This window comes from Physeter macrocephalus, chromosome 16 (assembly GCF_002837175.3).
Source record: "Physeter macrocephalus isolate SW-GA chromosome 16, ASM283717v5, whole genome shotgun sequence".
NCBI classification, from domain to species: Eukaryota; Metazoa; Chordata; class Mammalia; order Artiodactyla; family Physeteridae; genus Physeter; species Physeter macrocephalus.
The window spans coordinates 39,189,404-39,212,643 of record NC_041229.1 but is presented as its reverse complement, the minus strand read 5'-3'; the positions used below and the strand labels follow the sequence as shown (position 1 = coordinate 39,212,643).

At 41.5% G+C, this 23,240-nt stretch overlaps 1 protein-coding gene across 1 annotated transcript in view; it reads left to right on the top strand.

The window, feature by feature from the left end:
• The first annotated feature begins 5,115 nt into the window (after positions 1 to 5,115).
• The window catches only part of PIWIL4 (piwi like RNA-mediated gene silencing 4), a 40,849-nt gene continuing 22,724 nt past the window's right edge, over positions 5,116 to 23,240 (top strand). Inside the window, exons 1-8 of the mRNA XM_007113515.3 lie at positions 5,116 to 5,202; positions 6,421 to 6,499; positions 8,568 to 8,699; positions 11,707 to 11,921; positions 16,368 to 16,489; positions 18,870 to 18,950; positions 20,867 to 21,064; positions 22,837 to 22,948. Of these exons, the coding sequence (XP_007113577.2) occupies positions 5,116 to 5,202; positions 6,421 to 6,499; positions 8,568 to 8,699; positions 11,707 to 11,921; positions 16,368 to 16,489; positions 18,870 to 18,950; positions 20,867 to 21,064; positions 22,837 to 22,948 (1,026 nt within the window). The remainder of the gene's footprint in view (positions 5,203 to 6,420; positions 6,500 to 8,567; positions 8,700 to 11,706; positions 11,922 to 16,367; positions 16,490 to 18,869; positions 18,951 to 20,866; positions 21,065 to 22,836; positions 22,949 to 23,240) is intronic.

The window sequence follows — 23,240 nt, the reverse complement described above, 5'->3', positions numbered from 1 at the left end:
TTAAGGTACAACCACAGGACTGAATAACTGAAAAACTGATTTTACAGCTGACTTGGAGGATGAGTTCAGGTAAATATTTTAATTTATTTTTCATCATTAATAAATTTCAAATACCCATGCTTAGGTCCACAGTGGGCATGAAATATGTTTTAAGTGAGTGAATACTATATTCTCTTACTGAACTAGGCTAGCCTAGCTTCCCTCCAAACAGAACCTGAGATAAGGGCTTGCATGCAGGTAGTTTATTTTGGGAAGTGATTGCAAGAAATAGTAGAGAGGGAGTGGGAAGAGTGAAAGAGAGAAGGATGATGTCAACTCAAGAATGCATTACCGAGGTGATGACCACTGTGACATCTGACACTTGATCCCACTCAGACCCTCTGTGAAGCCACAGAATGCACCACAAAACAGTTTGCCCAATGGATGGAGGAGGGAGTATTTATCCACCATCTTCCACGCCACATTGGCTAAGCACGGCCCCATGAGATGTTAACTCCTTCGCACTTCTAGGTTTGCTCATGTGTTGGAATAGCTAAGTGGGTTCCTCTGGGCATGTATCCTGCAGCAGAAGAGATGCCTCAGGACAGAAGCGAGAGAGGTATGGTGCAGCTGAGGTTGCGCTGTGTGCAGATGATCACCACAGCAACAGCTGGAGTTAAAAGATGGAAGGAGGAGAATGTGAAGGGTGGCACAAGACAAGAGTTGTCTGGGCCTAGAACATCATGGCCTGTATGTGCACGTGAAGGGATTTGACACAAATACGAAACATGGCAAAAACTGTAGTAAGTGAATTTTTGTAAAATGTGTCCATCACACATTCTTATGATAAAAATGTCAAAGCAGGCAGTTAACTAGATATGAGCAGAGAAAGGGGATATGGGCCAAATGGCAGGAACCCAGACATCTTGTAAACAATGGGGGTCCTCGGGCAGGCAAAGAAGAGCAGGAATCTCCAGACTGACAGGGAACCACACATTTTGGGGTGATAAATGTCCAGTAGGCAGACAAAGAAAGGTGAGAAAAGGTGGGAATCTCTGGCTTCCAAATGTAACCTTTTGCTCATTATGCTCTCATTACAATAAAATTAGCCTTGCAGATAAGAAGTACCCGTTAAGCACCTCGACCATGACACTTCCGATCAAGACTAAAAAAGCACAAAAATCCCTCCCCATCCCAGGAAGGTGGAGCTGAGACAAAAATCAGGGAATATGGGCTTCCCTGGTGGCGCAGTGGTTGAGAGTCCACCTGCCGATGCAGGGGACGCGGGTTCATGCCCCGGTCCGGGAAGATCCCACATGCCGCGGAGCGGCTGGGCCCGTGAGCCATGGCCGCTGAGCCTGCGCGTCCGGAGCCTGTGCTCCGCAACGGGAGAGGCCACAACAGTGAGAGGCCCGCGTATCGAAAAACAAAAGAAAAAAAAATCAGGGACTATGACTCCCAAAACCTTCCCCCCTCAATGAATATTTCACCTCTTCTTTTCTATACCCCACATAACCAGTTTGCCCCGGTCCGGGAAGATCCCACATGCCGCGGAGCGGCTGGGCCCGTGAGCCATGGCCGCTGAGCCTGCGCGTCCGGAGCCTGTGCTCCGCAACGGGAGAGGCCACAACAGTGAGAGGCCCGCGTATCGAAAAAAAAAAGAAAAAAAAATCAGGGACTATGACTCACAAAACCTTCCCCCCTCAATGAATATTTCACCTCTTCTTTTCTATACCCCACATAACCAGTTTGCCAAAGAAACTCAGGTCAGCTACTCACCTGAGTCTGCCTGCTCTACCCTTGAGAGCATACTATCACCTAAATAAATCCTCACTTTGCTTTCTTGACCTCCCTGTCTCATCTCTGAATTCTTTCTGCCATGAGACAAGAACGTACCCTCTGGTATTGATAATAACTAATTATCCAATTTTTATTACATGCCAAACACTACATTAAGTGTCATTATTATTATTTCATTTAACCCTTGAAACAAGCCTGAGAGGTAGCCATATCAAAATGGTTCTTAATCTGGGGCAATTTGCCCTCCAGGAGACATTTGGCAGTATCTACAGACATTTTTGGTTCTTACAACGAGAAGAGATACTGGTGTCTAGTGAGTAGAGGCCAAGATTACTGCTAAACATCCTATAATGTATAGGACAGACCCCCTCAAATAGCAAATTATCAGGCCCAAAATGTGAATAGTGCTAACGTTGAGAAATCCTGGCATAACTTTATCCCCATTTTACAGTTGAAGAAACTGAGGCTAAATGAAATTAAGTACATTTTCTTGAGTCAGAAAGTTAGTAGGTGACAGAGTTGGGATGTAAATTCTAATCTGACCCTAAAGCCCATGTATGCTTGTAACCATGCTGTACATCCCCTATTACAGGGAATACATAAGTGCCTTTAAAAATCATATGTGGAGGGCACAATGTGAATGATTTTTATGTCACATATAGTAATTATAACTGGGAGTTGAAAATGCAGGTAATGATTGGAAATAATTGATATTTCTGATTTCATAATGAGTTAGTATTTGGAAAATTGAAAGGATTTGACTGTTTGAAGTTGCCTACATGTGTTCTCAGCATTTCTCGTCACTCTTAGTGTTCTCACATCAGTACAAGTCAAATTTACCAGGAGGTGGTCAATTTGGAAAACATGAGGTAAAGATTATTTTTATATTCAGAAACAAAGCACAGATTTTCAAAAGTAGATTCCTTGTCCAGAATCGGTTTTCCACCTGCCCTACTGCACCACCAGGGAAGCCCTGCCCTACTTTTTAACATGCAGTTTATGATCATTCAGAACTGTCAGACTCATTTGTTTTCAAAGAAATGTGTTATTCATTAGAGTGGCTTCACTGAGCCAAGTCCAAGACTGGCCATCTCTACCCAAGGCCATCATACCTCTTGCACTTGCCAGCCCTCAGGGATAATGATTTCCCAAGACAACTGAATAAAAGAGTATTCTGACTGGAAATAAATAGAAAGAAGAGCATGGCATTTTACACAGGACTGGGGCTTTTTTCTATAGTATAGGCTGTATCTAAAGTCAGGCAGATCACCTTTTTGGAGGGAGATGAATGAGAGATGAGGGGTTATGATGTGGGCTTTAAGGTAAATAGACCAGAGTTGGAATCCCAGCTCTGCCACACAAGCTGTAGTACCTTGGGTGAGTCACTTAAGTGACTCAAGAATATCAGCTATCACAGTCACTTTCAACATTGTACAGGAAAACTTGATCAACATGATAAGACAAGAAAAAGAAATAAGAAGGGATGAGATAAAATTACTATTATTTGTAGATGATATAATCATCTACATGCAAACTCAATGAAATCAAAGGACAAGCTATATGAACTAAGGAGTTCAGCAAATTTGATAAATGGTATCAACTTACAAAAATCAATATCATGTATCTATATTAATAATAACCAATTAGAAAATATAATGAAAACAAGATATACTTCAAAATACTAATAAAACTATAAATTTCCATCAATTAAACAATACACAAGACTTTTATGAAAAAATTAAACTCTATTAAAGGATATAAAGAGAAACTTGAATAAATGAAGAACTATAACACTGTAAGAGGGGCAGTTCTTCCCAAACTAATTTATATATTCCACACAATGCCAATTAGAAATTAAGTGGGAGTTTTAAAGAAACTTGACAAACTTATTTTAAAATTTATATGGACGAATACAGTTTGCAAAAAATAAATGAATTGAACAAATCAAAGAATAAGGACTTCCCCCACCAGATTTTAGGAGTAATATAAAGAAATAGCAATTACAAGTGGTAAAGTACTGGGGCAGAGCTGATATAGATAAGTAGAATAGAACTAGAAAGCACAAAATTAGATCTAGGTATATATGAGAATTTATTTGCTGGTTGTGGCTGCACAAACCATTACATAAATTTTAATAGATGACATTAGGGGAAAACGGTTCACTATAGGGAGATAAAGTTAGATCTCTACCTCACATCCTACATATCATATAAATATATATATATATAAATATAAATAAACTCAAAGGATACAAGATAGCTAATGTGAATAGTAAACTTATAAAGTTAATAAAAGAAAATGTCATATAACATCCTTGTAAATTTAGGGCAGGAAAAATTTTCTTTCAAGAAAACCCCAGAAAGCACAAACCATAAAATTAAAAATTAGTAGATTTGACTCCATCAAAGTTGACTTTTGATTAAAGAACTTCAAAGTTAAAATTAATAGTTAGTAAATAGGGAGTAGATATTTGCTATGTTAAGAAAAAAAATTCTTCCAAATCACAACATGAGAAATCCAATTTAAAACAGCAACGGATATAAATAGACAATTCACAGAACAACAACAAAAACTCCACAGCTATCACATATATGAAGAGGTGGTTACCCTTTTGTGTTTTCTTTGGCATTCATGCACATTTAAAAATAAATTCTCGGGCTTCCCTGGTGGCGCAGTGGTTGAGAGTCCGCCTGCCAATGCAGGGGACACGGGTTCGTGCCCTGGTCCGGGAGGATCCCACAGGCCGCGGAGCGGCTGGGCCCGTGAGCCATGGCCACTGAGCCTGCGCGTCCGGAGCCTGTGCTCCGCAACGGGAGAGGCCACAACTGTGAGAGGCCCGCGTACTACAAAAAATAAAAATAAAAATAAAAATAAATAAATAAATTCTCCCCATCCCCCAGTAGGTGAGTCAGATATTTCCCAGAAACAATATTTATATGACATATTCAAAGACATCTAGAAGCCAGGAGTAGAAGTGAGCAGATAATACAGACAAAACGTAACAGTGTGATGCAACCTTATATACACATATGATGGGCAAAAACTAGAAAGCTGGATAACGCCAAATATGGCGGGAGTGTGGATGAAAAGAGAAGTCTGGCCGCAGTCCTCCCACCACCTCCCGCCCACGTGCTTCCCCCGCCCCTACCACGGGACCCGGGTGCGCTGTGCGCTTGGCTCCACCCACTCGTGAGCCTCGGCTGCGATTCCAGCCCCAGAACCAGAGATCCACTACCTCCACCGCTTCCGTCGCAGCCTTGTCATCTGGGTACCGGTGACAAAATACCCTTGTTGAGACTTAGCTGCCTTTGAAGTCACTCTGGGCGCATCTGGAACATGAGCGGCCGGGCCCGTGCGAGGGCGCGAGGCATGGCCCGCAGCCCCAGCGCCGCGGAGGTGGGGCTCATCCAGGCCTCGCAGTCGGTGCGTAGAAAGCTTAGCATCTGGCATCGTCTCGCTCACTCCTACCTCTGTTTCCTTCGTGAACACCGCCTTCCTCGGCAGATATCTCTTCCTCTCTGCTACGAAGTAGTGGCTTATTTCTCTTTCAACTTTGAGTCCCCCCAGTGGTTCTCACATTTTTTTTTTCCCCTGTTGGGGAGCTTATCTGAGTAAGATATTAATATAGATATTTTGGTCAGTGAAAAGGGCTGAAAATGGGAGGCAAGTATATCATTAAGTTTTAATTACTTCATTCGTTTGTAAGTCTCCTCGTGAAAATGGCTGTCCCTTCAAAGGTACCATTATGTGGTATATAATCTAATATGATCTGTCTCGCTAATTTATATATAAAAAGAAATAATATCAGACACAAATGAAGTTTAGAATCAACCACTGTTTCTTGAGCAACCACTGTGCATAGGACTCCTTATTAAGACTTAGGCAACTAGGTTGAATTGAGTGGCGAACCAGCAATTTTTGAGTAATGTTACAACTACATTTAGTATTGGGAGCAATACTTAGCAAAAACTCAGTATTTGGAGCAATATCTTAGACCAGAAGTGTTCAAGTGAGTAGTCTGTGGTCATTATGCCTTTACTCTCATAGAGAGGTCTTCTCTTGGTATCATGCATTTTTTTTTTAGCAGGCTGATTTATACTTCCTTGAACAGAGAAGTAATTACCCTGAAGGGAAAATATTAATGGTTCCCTTCACCTGTTTTGTGAACTTTTGGACCAGTTTATTCAGGAGAGTCATCATCTGAGCTGGTGGCCCTGATCCTCTGGGCTCAGTTTATTTTCTTGCTACAAATATGTTCACATCAGAGGCCCCATGTCTGAAGGCTACAGAAGCATGAGGTCTGCGATCACCTGTACCACCTTGCATCTGATGAGCTCCTCGGATGCAAGGATCACACCTCTGCCTCTTTCCACCTCCAGGGGCTAAGGGCTGTATCTGGCTCACAGTTGGCACTGAAATCAAAGATTGGTGAATGGGGAAAACCATAGCTTGTCCTTATCTTTTTTCTGAAATCGGCAATCTTTTCTCCTCTGTCAAGCATTTTACCTGCCAACATTTTCTTTTCCTAGCTCATGGTAATCTAATGACATAGGACGTGATAACCATTCTCATCTTGTGATAAAGTTTTAGTTTATGACTTAACATCTTAAATCTGACCAAATATTTTTTTCTCTGTTTTAGCCTCTGTCTGTTGCTCTTAGTGACAGTGAAGCATCTTCTAGCAGTGACCACGTGGGGACAAGCAGGATTTCACAGAAATGTAAGTGCAGCTCTGTCTGTTCCATCCAGTTCCGTCCCATCTGAATGGAATAGGAGTGACTCTACTAAGCCTTTCAGCAGCAGACTCACTTCTTGATCATCTTATCTTCCTTTTTTGAAGGATCCCCCTGTGTTTGTTGTGTTTCTTTGGGACTTCCAAACACAGAATCTGCCACTGAATTTCCTGATGGTGCTTAGCAGTTGGGAACCCCCAGGTATTAGGAAACCATTTTTTCTGATTCTGTTTACTGAATAATTTTGAAAATGTATTTTTAAATTCTTTATGACATATAAATGCCAATACCATTTCCTTGCAGGGATGGTAGTAACCTCGCATGCCTGTTGCCCCTTCTCTCTTCTTCCTTCCCCACCCACGGTAGACCTCACCATTTGGTGGTGGCTCTCTTACCTGCAAATCCAGGTTTGGCCTCAAGATACTTGTCAACGTGCTAGTCCAAGTAGCCCCTACCACACAGTATAAGTTGGCATGCCCGATGCACTAATTTGCTAGGGCTGCCATGACAAAGTACCACAGACTGGGTGGCAGCCCTAGCAGATTAGTGCAAAGTACCACAGTAGAAATATATTGTCCCATAATTCCAGCCCTACTGCCACCATTCAAGTGTTATTCCAACTTTTCTTTGGGAATTTCCTTCACATCTGCTGTGCCTTCTTGTGACTAGCAAGTGATGGAAACTCTTTATCCTTTGAGGGTAGACTGATTTTTTTATTTTTAAAAATTGTGGTAAAATAGGTATAACATAAAGTGGACCATTTTAACAGTGTTGAAGTGTACAGTCCAGTGGCATTGAGGACATTCACATTGTTGTGCAACCATCACCACCATCCATCTCTAGAACAGTTTTTCATCTTACAAAACTGAAACTCTGTACCCATTAAACAATAACTCGTTTGCCTCTCCCCCCCAGACTCTGGGAACTACCGTTCTATGGCAGATTGAATTTTTAGAAACCACCAAACATCTTTTGAAACCAAGAGCAGTAGGTGATATGGATAATCTAGTGAGAATAATCGAATTTTTAAAAAATTAAGTAAATTTTGTGATTTTCCTGGGAGACTCCAACTTCACTGAGAAGGGTATGGACAGCAGTTTTGTGCAAGTGGGTAGCGCCATTTGGGGTAGTTGCATACAGTGACTGTATCAAAGGACAGTGGTCAAGTCAGTGTCCTAGAGGTTTGTCATACTATTAGTCACACTACTTTGTAGTAATAATTCTGTAATATAAAATTTATATTTTCACATTTCAAAGTGCCAAAGTTGTATCCAAAAAAATTGGCATCTTTTTGTATTCATTTAAAAAAGAAAATATTCATCAGAAAACAGATTTTAATTTCCCATTTTCTAGAACCTAACAGTAAGTGACACGTCCCAAGGTGACGTGCTGACTTTCATTCTCAGGGGAATGATCTAGCATAAACACTGATGGCAGTGTATGGGCATTTCTCTTCTTGTGATTGAGAAAGGGGAAAGGTTCAGCCCCAATCTGTACAGAAGTTGATGTGGCCAGTCTTAGTCTGTAATTCTTTGGGTGTTACACAAGAGCTACAGGAGGGAGACCAGCCCTCCATAAATGGGTGTGGAGTGAGATATAGGGAGATAGAGCTTTCTCCTTAGCCAAGAGGAGAATCAGGTCAGCCCCAAATGTTATGAGGTAGGACTAACTCAGAGTCTGTTATTTCTAACAAAACATGCCATGCTTCCTTCACAGTTTTCAATTCTCAGGCTGCAGACTTCTGTGTAGTCATGACTGTTTTCAGCAATGTGGGCCAGTTTTATTAAAAGCCACAAAAATCTGAGCTTTGGTTCTAGATGCATCTTTTTTCCCGGCTGTGCCAAGCGGCATGCAGGATCTTAGTTCCCTGACCAGGCATTGAACCTGGTGCCCTTGACAGTGAGAGCTCAGAGCCCTAACCACTGGACTGCCAGGGAATTCCCTCTAGATGCATTTTTGATATGATAGTTGTAAACGATATCACTAGCATGAAATGTTATTGATGTATATAATATTAATAATATATAACATTTTGGTGTTCTCTTCATATTTTAGATGAAGGTGGTCTATCTTCTGGTGATGCTGGATGTACCTTCAAGGAAAGAGGTGGGAAAATCAGACGAGAGATGATGGATTTGAGTGTCTGTACCAGAGAGAAATTGGCCCATGTGAGAGATTGCAAAAGAGGTACCCAGTCTTCATGTTACTTACTTTTAAATTTTTATTTATTTATTTTTTGGGCCATGCCATGCTGCTTGTGGGATCTTAGTTCCCCGACCAGGGATTGAACCCAGACCGCCTGCAGTGGAAGCACAGAGTCCTAACCACTGGACTGCCAGGGAATTTCTTACTTTTTTTTTTAATGTTACCAAATTTTGCTTAAGAAATTTTAATTTAAATTTAATAAAATAAACAAGTTCATATATTGACTTAAAAGATATGTATTGAACATCTGCTATATTCAGGCATTATCTAGACACTAGTTGTTTTAGCCTTAATTCTCTCTTTCATTAATAGGAAGAGTAACATTTTCTCCAAAACTACATTTCACTTGTTGAAAACCTTTTCTCCTTACACCTGAGGTAGGGGTCAGCAAAGATGCTTTGTCTCTTTCCCAACCTTTTTCCTATATGGGGAATAACCTTTCTGGACTTCAGGTCTAAAAAGAAAAATGTAGCCTCTTTGGGGAATTCTTTATGCAGATTCTGGGCTTACCCCTGAAATTGCACCTAGGATTGCATGTGTATTTTCAGGAAAAGTAGGCCTATTGTTTTCATAGGATTCTCAAAAGGCTTTGTAACTCCCTCTAAAAGTTAAGACTCACTGATACAGATCAGTCTTTTTCAAACTCTTTCAAACCATGCAGCAAAAATAAGTACATAAATTGTTCTCCAGCATACACACACTACACAAACACAACTGAAACAAAGTTTCATGAAACAATGCTTGCCCTTCCTATGGGCAGGGCACTCCGATCCATTCTATGTATTCTAGTCTTTCTATGAAACATGATGGTTCACGTCACTTACTTTGATAACTGCAGCACTAATGGGTCATGATTACAGTTTGAACACACTGGTGTAAGTGGTCTTAAAGAGTATTGCCAGCTCTGATATTTTAGATGACTTCTCTTTGTCCATTAATATGAGCAGCTAAAATATGTTGCCATGTCCTCTGGGAGAACAAAAAAAAAACACTTTTCGTTAATTAGAATAGCACAAAGATTCCTTGTTCCTACTGGATATTTACACGTCAATGAAAAAAATACTGCCTGCCGTATCAGTACACAAAAGATGTTGCAGCCATGAAGCCACTGCAGCCGCTCCCACGGTGAGCCCTGAGGGAACTCAGGATGGAGACAAACGGGGCGCCGGCTGCCAAGTCTTCAGTCACTGCTGCCACCCTCCAGTGATGCACCCTAAGGAGACTCAGGGTGGGAAAGAACAGGATACTGGCCCCAGATAGCTGAGGTGCATATCAAAGGAATGATTTCAGTGAGCGCTGACTTTTGCATCTTCCCGAACATAGGAAAGTGCTAAATTCATTAACTCGAGACATATGATTTTCCTTAATTAAAAGTAATCTTATGATGTTCCGACTACCTGGTCTTCGTTGCAAAAACTCCTATATATCCTGGCTCTTCCCTTACCTCTTCGGAGTAGTCCCTCAGAACTGAGATGCTGTATCCTGGGCTTAAGCCCTCAGTTTTGTCCGCTGAATAAAACATAACTCTTATCTTTTAGGTTGTGCATTATTTCTCAGTAGACACACAGGTCAAAACTGAGGGAATACTACGTAAGGTATACATGATACTTTTTCTTCCTCACCACCTCGGGGCTCATGTTTCCACTTCCTCCACCAGAAAGGCAAATAGTGACTATTTGATAATTCTTTCCTATAAGACAAACACTGGATGATTCCCTCCGAGGAGAGGGGAGAAGTATTTCCTTTGTGCCCTCCTAGAGTCTGTCCTGGATGGAGTTTACGCTATCCTGGGCACTGACCAGCTACATCGTGGCCATCTCTGAATATGTCCTGTAGATTTTGAAGAGGTGAATAAAAATTCTGTAGGGGATGGAATTCCTGGAAGCCCACATGGCCTCCCTGTGCCTGCAAAAAATAGAAGCCCAGAGCCCTGTCTGTTCTCACACAGGGAAGACGTAAAATTTCTTCTTCCATCCCCATTTGCCCCCTTATCTCTGGGGGGCCTTCGCTGGGACCTACAGAGCCATCTAATCACTGAATGAAGTGATTTCAGAATTTTCCGAAGTATGGTGAACTTTTGATGATCTGGATTTCCAGAAGGATGGGGGTTATATTCGTGATAAAAACTGGAGAGTTTCTTTATAATCTGAGAGCACCATAATTCCAGAGCAGCATCTGAAACTGTTACCGAACTAAACTTGGGTCCCTTGCCCCGTGCTCAGTAAAGCCAATCTACTGACATTGGGCTGTGGTGAAGGAAAGTGCAGCGTTTATTGTGAGGCCCTGTACAAGGAGTCTAGGACAGCTAGTGCTCAAAAAGCCCAAACTTCCCTAAGGGTCTCAGCAAAGCATGTTTAAAGTCAAAGTGAAAGAGGGGCGCCCCAGGGTCTGTGATCAGCTCCTGCACAATTCTCTGGTTGGTTGATGGTGAGGTAACAGGTTAACATTATCAATCCTTTGGTGCCAGTAGGTCTGGAGGGAGCTAATGGTCATCAAGTAGTTAATTTCTTCCATTTGGTAGGGGTTTTAGCATCTGTAAAACAATTCAGGAAGTGTGCACTAGATACTATTACCTACATACTTCAGAGAGGAGCTAAAGCAGAGGATATGGGGGAGGCCCCATGGGGTCCTGCTTGGTTACAAAACACTTACTTGATCGATTTGAGAATCAGCTGGAAGGCAAGCTTTGGAAGGAGTCCTAGGGTAGTTGAATTCAGATGTTTCTTTTCTCCCCAAAACAAGAATGTCGGTGTCTGCTCGCAGGTTCTTATGAGGCCTGCCTTACACAGGATCCTTTTGCTTGCAGGGCTCCATAAGGTTATCAGGCAGCTGGTTACTAGAGCTTACCTTGTGTCACTGAACAAGAATCCTTGCTTTCTAGCAACAATTATGCATATGCAAATAAATTTTTTGAATGCTGTGATTAATATGAACACAATGTGTTGTGGGTTTTTTTGGTTAAAACATGTTTTTTATTTGTTTTCTTCAGGTTCCAGTGGAATACCTGTGAAACTGGTCACAAATCTTTTTAATTTAGACGTGCCCCAGGACTGGCAGCTATACCAGTATCATGTGACATATAGTCCAGATATAGAATCTAGAAGGCTGAGAATTGCTCTGCTTTATAGTCGCAGGGAACTTTCCAACAAAGCAAAAGCATTTGATGGTGTCATCCTTTTTCTCTCCCAAAAGCTAGAAGAAAAGGTATAGTATGGTTAATTTTTTAATACACACATACGTGCATATATTTATACTCCTTCATGTAGATTTTAGAGGTTAGCTGATTTTCATGACAGTTGGAATGAGTATATCACTCACTCCTTTTTCTCTTTCCTATTCCCATGCCTGAGAGCGGAAGACTTCTTAATTAAGACCTCATCAGAATTGATTTCTTAATTAAGAAGCTGATGGTCTGGCATTTAAAAAAGAAGAGCTGCAATACAAACACTGCTTTTTCAACTACTTTTTTAAAGGCAAAGTGTCCTTGAAATAGGAATCCTTTTAAACTTTTCCCAAAATAGGGACTTCCCTGGTGGTCCAGTGGTCCAGTGGTTAAGTGGTTAAGACTCCGAGCTCCCAACGCAGGGGGCACGGGTTTGATCCCTGGTTGGGGAATCCCACATGCTGAACGGTGCGGCCAAAAAAAAAAAAAAGTTAAAAAAACACCATTTAGCCTATGGCCTAAGAGCTTTAAATTTACTCTACATTTTTTTGCTCCTGCACATTGTGTCCACGTGTCCAAAGAACTTTTACATCAATCTTGATTCTAAAACTGTCATTTCCTTCATGAATTGTTCCATCATATGAAATAGGAGTTATTTATGTCAATCTTAAGGATAGTTTTTAATGGTTATGACCATTGGATATGACAATTGCAAGATTCATAGCCCTTTATTTATTTATTTATTTATTTATTTACGTCTTCCACATTTTTAGCCCTAAAATCAAGATATTGGTATTGAGGTTTTTATCATATGCTTTGTTCTAAAGCAGTATGAAAATTATGAGAAAGAACAGGTTTCTGTATGAAAAATTAAAACAGAGCATTGGATTAAAACTTTCTCCCTTGGAAAGCTTAATCTTTTTTTTTTTTTTAGTTCAGCATTTTGAACACCAAGAGCATAAATGTAAATTTCTAGATTCCATGTGTATCTTTGTTAATTTCCTCAAGAAGTGTGTTTCTGAGCACTCTTGGAACCTTTTTCCTTTTATGAGACTGTGAGATTTATAGGAGCTACTTGAGTGTTTATTTCATCTGAATATGGAGTTTAAAAATTATACCATATGATTAAATTTAAGGACTTGGAAAATCTAGATCTGTAAATTTAGAAACATTTTTATTCGTCATGAGTCCTTATCGATCCCTCAATATTTTGTCCTATGACTAGATGTTGATAGCATGCTAATATGGCCTCTCATATTTAAATGATATATTTCAAGGGTATTACTATCATTAAAGATCTTGTTCTTCTAAATACATTTGTAGTAACAGTTTGGAAATTTGGATATATTAAAATCATATAGCCCCCTTGAAATGGTCCAGCTTTCTTCAATTTTACTTAATGAAAATGGAGGAATTTTACTCTACAGATGCTAGGAATAAGTTAATATTACTCATTTCTTGTTCAAAGTGAGCATGTAGTATATGCCACACATCTTCTTATTGTTGGGCATGGAGTCTAATGAGATGGCAGTGAGTAAATTGATGGTGAAAACGTGGTGTGACAGATCAGACCTGTTGCTTCTATCTTCCAGACACAGGGGATACTAGATTTAGACAGAAGTGTGTTGTCTTATTATCTATCAACATATGACCTGCCACCTAATGACAGTAAAAATGAGATAGTAAATAGAAACTGTGTCCTAACAAAGGTTGCTAGTCTCATCTTTTTCTTCTGGTCTAATACTGACTCAGGCTTAATCCTGTACTCCCATCCATCCCCTACACACTTTATAGAATGCTTATTTTCATGAAAAGAGCCCCTCCACTGATTCACTCATTGCACCCCCAAATAGTGCAGTTCTAGAAGTCCTGTTCTGCTGCCTCCTGGCCTTCCACTGTCTTTCAGACCTCATCTGTGCATCTGTGGCCACGACCCAGGTTGCTGTCACCGGTCACATCTATTTGCCACTCTCATGCATTCCTTCTGCACTTATAAAGAGCCTGCTGTGTACCAGGCAGGATGCTGGCACCTTGGAGGAAACCAGGATAAATAAAACAAGGTTCTTGTTGTCAAAAACATTTCAATTTAGTACTGAAGTTATTTACAAATAAATTCAGTGCAAGATAGATTGACATAAGCGGCATAATAATAATTAGTGGTTTTGTTATGCTAGCATTTATCGAGCATTTATGAGGTGTTAGGTGCTCTGCTTAGTTGTTCTCTGGATTAGCCCCAGCACAGCTCTCTTGAGATGAGCAGATCTATGTTTTATGTCCCACCTACCACTGGATTACATTTGATGAGCACTTACTCTGCCAGGCTGCTTGTATGCAATGAACTCATTTAATCCTCTCATCACCCCTGGAGCCTTAGAGAGGTTATGTGTCTTACCCAAGGTCTTCAAAAAGAGGTGATGAAAGCAAAGGTTATTCCCAGCAGGACACTTCAGTGGGAATGGTCATTAATTTATCTCCTGGGCAGGATTTGAATTAATGAAGGGGGAGATGGGGAGGACCAGACACAAAGATAGAAAGTGAAGGGCATAGTTTAGAAACTTCTGGTTGTTCAGGCTTAGCTGGGAAGGATTGCAAGTTGTGGCTCCAAAGGTAGGGAGAACTTTGAACGTCCTGCTGAGGAACAGGAACTGTCCTCCGTGGACCACTGAAGCCTTTGAGAGAGTTTCCATAGAGCTGTGTTAAATTTCAGTGACTCTGATCACATCGTATTGAATGGCTGACAGAACAAAGTGGGAAGATTAATAAAGTGCCACTGGAATAATCTGGGCAGGCTGTCGAAAGAACTTGAACAAAGGTACAAAGCACTGCTATGGATAGGGATAAGATCCATGAATCATCCCATTTAATCTTCATTATCCTGGTCTCACTCCCACGTTAAAGATGGGAAAAGGTCTTAAAGAGTTGCAGTAACTTGCTCCATATCATACAAGCTGCAAGAGGCAGAGAACCAGGGTCTGTGCAACTCCATGTCACGTGCCCTTGGGCTCGGTGGTAAATATTGGTATTGGAACAGCTGAAATGGAGTAGAGAAATTGCTGGTGTAGAAGGGCTAAGACTTGCCGACCTGTTAGATAAGTGGATGGAGAGGAGGAAGGGAAAGCGCACTCTGAGAGTGAGGGTGTGGGATTCACAACAGGCAGGAAGCAAGGAGGAGTGGTGTTTGGTGGGGCAAGTGCAGGGGGTGCTGATGATTTTGCTCTTTGGTGGCTGTTAGGAATGGGGTTCCTGAATAAAGCTCTGAGTGGGGACCGTCTGCTGCCGGCCACTCATCCCAACATACTTTGATGGCTTACGCCTTTGTCCTGAGATCCTGGCAGCAGTCTGAGGGCTGCTCCCCCATCTCTTGCCCATTAGACTTCTGGATGTTGATAAGCTCTTCCTGCAGCTCTCCACCTCTGACTTCTCTACAGTTTTATCTGAAGCAAGAATTGCCTCAATGAAATATTTCATCCCCTGTGAAAGGACGCATTTCTCTTTGTTTCCCTGAAGTGAACTATCCCTGCCCTACATTCTTGGTTCAACCTAAAAGCCATTAAAACTACACTTTCACCATGGAAAGCAGGGGTAAAATACATAAATGCCTGCTAATAAACTGACCTCTTCTAATTCCTTACCCTTCTGAAAAACCCTTGATCATAGATTTTTACTGACTGATTTGTCATTTTTTATTCCAGAAATCTATACTGAGCCCTCCCTGATCTGAAGAGCTTTAAATTTAGTTAGGCATCTGGTATAAAGACCTATTCATGCATTCATTATAATTGTTAGAGCATTGTTCCAGATTATAAGAACCCTAGGGATTTCTCTAGACCTTTCAAAAGTTAATAAAATCAGATTTCAAATCTGTTTAAACTTTCACCATTTTCTACTCTCTCTTTCCACATTTACGTTTCCCTCTCGTCTGTTCCCTATCCTTTGCTTTCTTCTTCTCTGTTCCTCTGTTTTTTTTGAATGAACTTTTGAGAGGCTTCCCTCTGAAATCCATGAACCCAGGATGGGCAGGAAAGTTCATTAGTAGGCCTCTGGGCATCCATGAACGTCTGAAAATGGGTACATTATATACATTGTTGCTGTATATACATATGTGACATTTTCTTTGGAGAATGTCTGTAACTTTTATCAGACTCTCAGAGTAGGTTGTGACCTGTCTCCCCACCCCCACTCCCCAAAAAGATCAAGAACCGCTGCTCTGCATTCTCTTTGGATTGAATGTTTGAACCCCGGGGCTGGTTTTGATTCTCTATTAAGAAGTTCGAGAGGGAAGAGATGTGTTGCTTTTCTGGTATTAGCAAAATACAGCGGGGAAAAAAAACCTTCCAAATGTAATGTAATCATTAGATTATTACATTACTAACACCTGCAGTTTTGTTTTTGTTAATTCCTATTAAGTTGTGACGGCTTTAGCATATCTGCATTCGGTGCACTTGAGGATAATCTGTAGAGTGCATTTTAAGTACTTCTTTTTTCAGGTCATGGAATTGTCAAGTGAAACTCGAAGAGGCGAGACTGTAAAGATGACTATCACTCTGACGAGGGAGCTGCCGGCAAGTTCTCCCGTGTGCATCCAGGTCTTCAGTATCATCTTCAAGAAGTAAAGTGCCTTAAATGTGAATTTAATTTAGGCTAATGATGCCTGTCCTCGTAGAGCCTGGGTATGAAAAGTATTAACCATTTTGCAGGCAGTGTGCCAGCAGCAATGTCATCTTTAGGGAAATTTTCCATATCCTTTCACGTACTTGTGCAATAATACACACCACATTCCATCACGGCCTCAAACTGGCACCTCTGTTACTATCCAGTATCATCTGTGTTGAGACAAAGGACTCAAGGGTTGTGATGTCTCAGTGGCTGTAGGGCAGCTGCCTCTTCCCTTTTCTTCTTTTTCTGTACCCACTCCCAGCCTCCACCGCCAGACTTAAAGGATGCGTGTGTCTGGGTTAGTAAACTGAAGGATTGGTTTTCCTCCTGGCTGATTTACTTTAGGTGTGAAAGGCCATCACCATCTGCTTTCTGCTCTCACTTGCCTCGCAGCCCCCTCTCCTTCCCCATGTGTCCCTGGAGGCAGAAGGAAGGTTGTCACCAAGCTTTTCAGTGTTCTTCAAACTGACCTGAGGATCACTTGCTTCTGTGTCATCTTGGATGTTGGGTGGGACTCGACAAAATACAGATTCCCTAGCCCCTCACTGGACCTAGTGAATAGAATTTCGTGAGTGGGGCCTGAAAATCCACATTTTTAGCAAGCTTCCCAGATGACACATGGGAGCACGAAAGCTTGAGAACCACCGTTTTCCCTGCTATTGGTGTGGATCACTAGGATGATGTGTTAAAAACCTAAGATTTGAGCCCTTCGCTCAACAGTGGCCTCTGGACGGGATGAGGACAGGGTAGTTTGGGATTTTGTGGAGTAGGGCACGTAAAGGAACTTTCATCACACAGATAACATTGTTTGCTAATTCTAGTCAGACATCTCGCCGAGCATCTTTAGATCATATCTGGGCCTCAGCTCAGCACTTACAATGCTCTTCAGCAGCCAGTCTTGCATGTGCCCCCCCTGAGAGGGGACTATTTTAAGTCAGCTGACGTTTGGAAGGTGCTTTGCAGTGACAAAGCTCTTTGTGTGGTGTTAGAGCTTCCTTGATCCATACTCGAGAGCCCTGAGGCAGGTGTGATTAAAATCCCTGTTTTACAGATGAGGGGAGTGAGGCTCAGATGACATTGGATAGTCAAAAATCATGCAGTTGGAACCCCTGTTTTCGGACTTGAAACTCTCCCCTTTCCCCCATGTATGGGGCAGCCTCAGATCAGTGATGTGTCACGTTACAAAGGTGATCAGGATTAGTTGCTGAAGAGGCAACCTTGTCATTTGGTAGCACTGGGAAGCCTGAATAGCCTCATTAGCAACAGCCTCCTCGGGAATGTAAATTGGTGCAGCCGCTATGGAGAACAGTATGGAGGTTCCTTAAAAAACTAAAAATAGAATTACCATATGACCCAGCACTCCTACTCCTGGGTATATACATGGAGAAAACTCTAATTCGAAAAGAGACATGCACCCCAATGTTCATAGCAGCACTATTTACAATAGCCAAGATATGGAAGCAACCTAAATGTCCATCAAGAGATGAATGGATAAAGCTGTGGTATATATATGCAATGGAGTACTACTCAACCATAAAAAAGAATGAAATAATGCCATCTGCAGCAATATGGATGGACCTAGAGATGATCATACTCAGTGAAGTAAGCCAGGCAGAGAAAAACAAATATCATACGATATTGCTTATATGTGGAATCTAAAAAAATCATACAAATGAACTTATTTACAAAACAGAAGTAGACCCACAGACATAGGAAACATTTATGGTTACCAGAGGGGATGCGGGGGGAGAGATAAATTAGGAGTTTAGGATTAACATATACACACTACTATATGTAAAATAAACAACAAGGACCTACTGTATGGCACAGGGAACTATATTCAATATCTTGTAATAACCTATAATAGAAAAGAATCTGAAAAAGAATATATATAACTGAATCACTTTGTTGTACACCTGAAACTAACACATTGTAAATTAACTATACAAAAAATAAAAAAGAAAGAAAAAGAAGAGAAACAGCCTCCTCATCTCAAAATAAGAAAGAGGCCAGAAGAGCCTGTGGACATGGCTTTTCTCACCTCATCCACACCAACCAGAATGTTAAAATCACAGTCATAACTGGAAAGTGACCACCTACTTACTGCAGTTAAACCCAGAAAGATAGAACTAATTTCAATTGTGTCATTCCCAAATATGAAGTGATAGTTCTTGTATATACACTCATATGTATATTTAGCAGCTAAACCTTCCAGTATTATAACAATAAGAGTTGTGGACTTTTCTACTATTTTTCTTTCAACATGCATACAAACTTGGAAGTATACTGTTATCAACGGTTGTTTAACAGATTTTAAAAATATATACTTGCAGGATCTTAAAAAAGTTGTCCATGTACCAAATCGGACGGAACTTCTATAAGCCTTCAGAGCCAGTGGAAATTCCCCAGCACAAGTAGGTTTATTTATGTTTTCTGTTACTCTGAAATTGTTATAATGTGAACAGCATAATTTATGATGCAATATTATACCGTTATGCCTCCTATGAGAGATTCTGTGGTATGAAAAGTAATGGATTTTTTAAAATTTCAAGTTCTTTATAGAATGGTGAATGTCAAAAGCTAGCAGCCTGTTTTCTTATATTAGTGTGCTGGGTCATTATCATAAATCCTAGAAGGAATTCAGAAACTGAGTTTTCTGTGTATGACAAGTCATAATGAGAGCAGAATAAGCTCTATTACGTTATATCACATAGCTGGGGCTCTGTTTTCTTGCTGATAGAATGTTAACACAGCCAGGGTGGTTGATTGGAAATTACTGAGTAAGCAGATGTCAGACACACAAGCTGGCTAAGCTGCCCTAGTGAACTGTTAGGAACACTTGCAGAATTTTTACCCTGAACTGGGAGGTAGATGCTGCAGGGAATGTGATCAGTTGTGCCTTGAACTGGTTGTTAGCCGGCTCTCCAAAATAAGTAGCTGTGCCAAAGACAGAGGCAGCCAGTAACCCAAAGACAGACACGAAACAAACGGAGAAGTTCGGACGGTCCCTGCCTTATAATATTTTGATTTACAATATTTCGACTTTATGATGATGTGAAAGCCATGCACATTCAGTAGAAACCATACCTCAAATTGTGAACTTTGACCTTTTCCCGGGCTAGCAGATGTGGAGATGATTCAACACTTTCTTATAAAATAGGCTTTGTGTTTGATAATTTTGCCCAACTGTCAGCTAAAGTAAGTGTTCTGAGCACGTTTAAGGTTGGCTAGGCTATGATGTTCGGTAGGTTAGGAGTATTAAATGCATTTTCGACTGAGGATATTTTCAACTTATGATGGGTTTATCAAGATGAAAACCCATCATAAGCTGAGGGAGATCTGTACAGAAAAGATAGAAAGTGGAGGCAGGGTGTTTGGCTTCTGCCGGGTAGAGGAAAAGGGCAGGGTTTCTGTATGTTAATTCAGCGTGTCAGAGTGGTCTGTCTAAAGCATCCTATTCATTCACCCCTGTCACTTGTCTCTCCACCTGGATTAGAAATCCTCGTGGGCCCAGTGTTGTGCTGAGCTAGAGCTGGCCCTAGTGCATATGCTTGTCCTGAAAGCTGGCATGAGTATCACAGCAAATGAAGTCCACAAAATATAAACTGAAATGATTTTTGTAAAATATTTGTCTACTCTTTCATGCCATTTCTATAACGTTTTCTTATTCAAGACTTCAGACTATGATATTCGTAAATGTGGAAAGGGGATGTAGCCACTGCTACAGTTTCCCTTGTATGTCTGTATGTGATATCACTTAGATTATTTCTTAATCTCATTATTAAGTGTAGTCATTGTTGTCCCCATTGAGTCAGTGTGCTTTTCTAAACCTAGATGTTTTCATGCTGGGATGGATCCCACCGTAAACATTTTAATCCTACAGCTGTACTCTCAGCCAGAGGAGATTTTGCTCCCCAGGGGACATTTGGCAATGTCTGGAGATATTTTTGGTGGTCACAGTTTGGGGACTGATACTGGCATCTAGTGGGTGGAGGTCAGGGGTATTGCTAAACATCCTGCAATGCACACGACAGCCCCTGACAAAGAATTATCCAGTCCAAATGTCAGTATATCAAGGTCAAAAAATGCAGCTCTACAGGAATGTATTTTATCCTAAATATATGTTTAAGGACACTCCAGCTGGAAATAACTAAAGCGTTAAGTCAGCCACTGAAAGAAATCAGATTAAAGAAAAATTGTTTCATAAAATCTAGAGAATTGGAATGTAAAGTCGCCATTTTAAAATGTTTATTGTTTTCCTGATATAACATTTAAAACATTTTTTTAAATTTTTTATTTATTAAAAATTATCTTTTTTTTTTTTTTGAAGATTGTCCCTTTGGCCTGGGTTTGCCATTTCTGTGTCACATTTTGAAAGCAGGCTCCTGTTTGGTGCTGACGTGAGTTACAAAATACTCAGGAATGAGACTGTTCTAGAATTCATGACGGATCTCTGCCACAAAACTGGCATGTCCTGCTTTCCCCAGACGTGTGAGAAACAGCTGATTGGACTCATTGTCCTTACAAGGTAAAAGCCTGCATTTAAATAGACTTTTCTCTGGAGAATGCATTATGTATGCCATGTGGGAACAGGGCACTGGCCTGAGCCCAGATCTGATCAGTCTACTCACCTGTTATAGACCTGACCGTTCTCAGTTGTCTAGAGTGCAGGCTTCCTCTAGGGGCATGCTTGGTGGTCCACAGTCTGACCTGGTCCTTCCTTACCTCCTGCTGTACCCTCTCCCCTAACCTCCAGTGGTCTGCATTTTGCTGCGCCAGCCCCTCTGTCTGGCTCCCCCACCCCTATTTCTGCCTTTTAGATTTCTTCTCCCACAAAGTCCAGCTCAAACATTACTGCTTTTCTGAAGCTTCCACCTTCCACCTGTCCATTGAGTGGGAATTATTCAGTTCCCGCCCCTGTGCTGCTCCCAAAACCCAGTGCTTTTTGTTCTTTCATTTTTTTTGACCACACCACGCGGCTTGTAGGATCTTAGTTCCCTGACCAGGGATTTGAACCCGCGCCCTCGGCAATGGAGGCTCGGAGTCGTAACCACTGGACCGCCAGGCAATTCCCGAAGTCCAGTGTTTGTAAGCCACCTCTTTAGAGCCATTTTATTTCATTTTATTACATCACAGTGTAAACAAGCAGGACCCTATGGGGCCTTCCCAGGCAGACCTCTGCCCCATATCCTCTTTTTTTAGCTCCTCTCTGAAGTACCCAAATAACAGTATCTGATGCACGTTTCCTTCACCACAACCCGATGTGTCAGTAGACTGGCTTTACTGCGCGTGGGCGAGCAGACCCAAGTTTGATTCAGTAACAACAGGACAGAACATCAGGTCCGTGTCTCATCTCTGCTGTAAGATTATGAGGCCGTTAAGGCTGAGACCTTTCAAGTCTCTAGGTTTGTCTGTGTATACATTTGTCATCAATGCGCATTTAAACTGAATGGGACATGGGCAGTTAGGTGACTTCGTGAAGACCAAAAAGCCCCGCCTATGCTGCTGCTGTAGTCCATGGACACTTCTTTTAGAGGACCCACTCGTCTTCTCCGAGTCTGGCTTGGAATTTCCACTTGAAGTTGTTTTTCTGGGTTACAGAGTAGAGAGGTGGTGCGGATTGAATTCCACGCCGCCCCCTTATTCTCCTGTCATGATCTTCATGGATTAAGTTATCACACTATTTCAAAGTCACCTTGCAAGGTACCCAGAGCCTAGAAGAAACCTGACAAGGAGGTTTCTGTCCCAAGGCTGTGGTGGCATGAGAGAATGTTCCGGGCCACACGGTACCTGATGAAGGGGAGAAAGAGCTTAGAAAGATCTTAGCCGACCTGCTTTGCAGTTTTGCCCAGGGCCAGCCCTAGATGGGAGATGAAGCAGGCTTCCAGAATGGGGTGGTCCATCAGCCTGCTTGGGGTGCTTTTTATCAGAAGCACTAGTTGGGAGTTCAAAAAATCTTAGTGGCACCAGAAGCTGATGGGAAAGTTTTGAGCCATGCTTCAACCTTTGAACATTTAAGAATGATTTACCTGAAGTGGCAGTGTATCTCAGTGAGAAAAGCATGTGGTGGTCTAATGACTCTCCCACCGGTAGAGGTCCTCCTTTGAAAGGAAGAGTTAATTAATGCTCTTCTCAGATAAGAGCTGATCTTTTTTTTTTTAAAGTGGCTATTCTTGAGTTATTATCTTTCATAATTTCTGAAATTCTTGAGAATAATACTTTGAATTAAAAGTATAGTGAAAGAGCCACTTACCTTGTAGGATTTGGGAGAAGAGCTTAAAGATTTCTTGCATTTACCAGATACAATAACAAAACCTATCGCATCGATGACATTGACTGGTCAGTGAAGCCCACGCACACCTTCCAGAAGCGGGATGGCACTGAGATCACCTATGTGGATTACTACAAGCAGGTGGGACTTGTCTTCCTTCATCCTCATCTCCCTTCTGCTTAGCTCAGAGGAGGGTCCCTGTTCCTTTCCAATCCAACAAGTCCCCCAGTGTGTCTGGCTGAGTCTGCCTCTGACATAATTTTCTGACCTGTCCCTTCCCCTCCATCTCCACTGTTCCTGGATTGACTCAGACCCTCATCCTGTCTCCTGTGGTTCTTCCTGTAGTCTGAGTTACCTCCTTTAAAGCATATCTGATAATGTCACTTCCCCGCTTAAAATATTCCCGTGGGGGCTTCCCTGGTGGCGCAGTGGT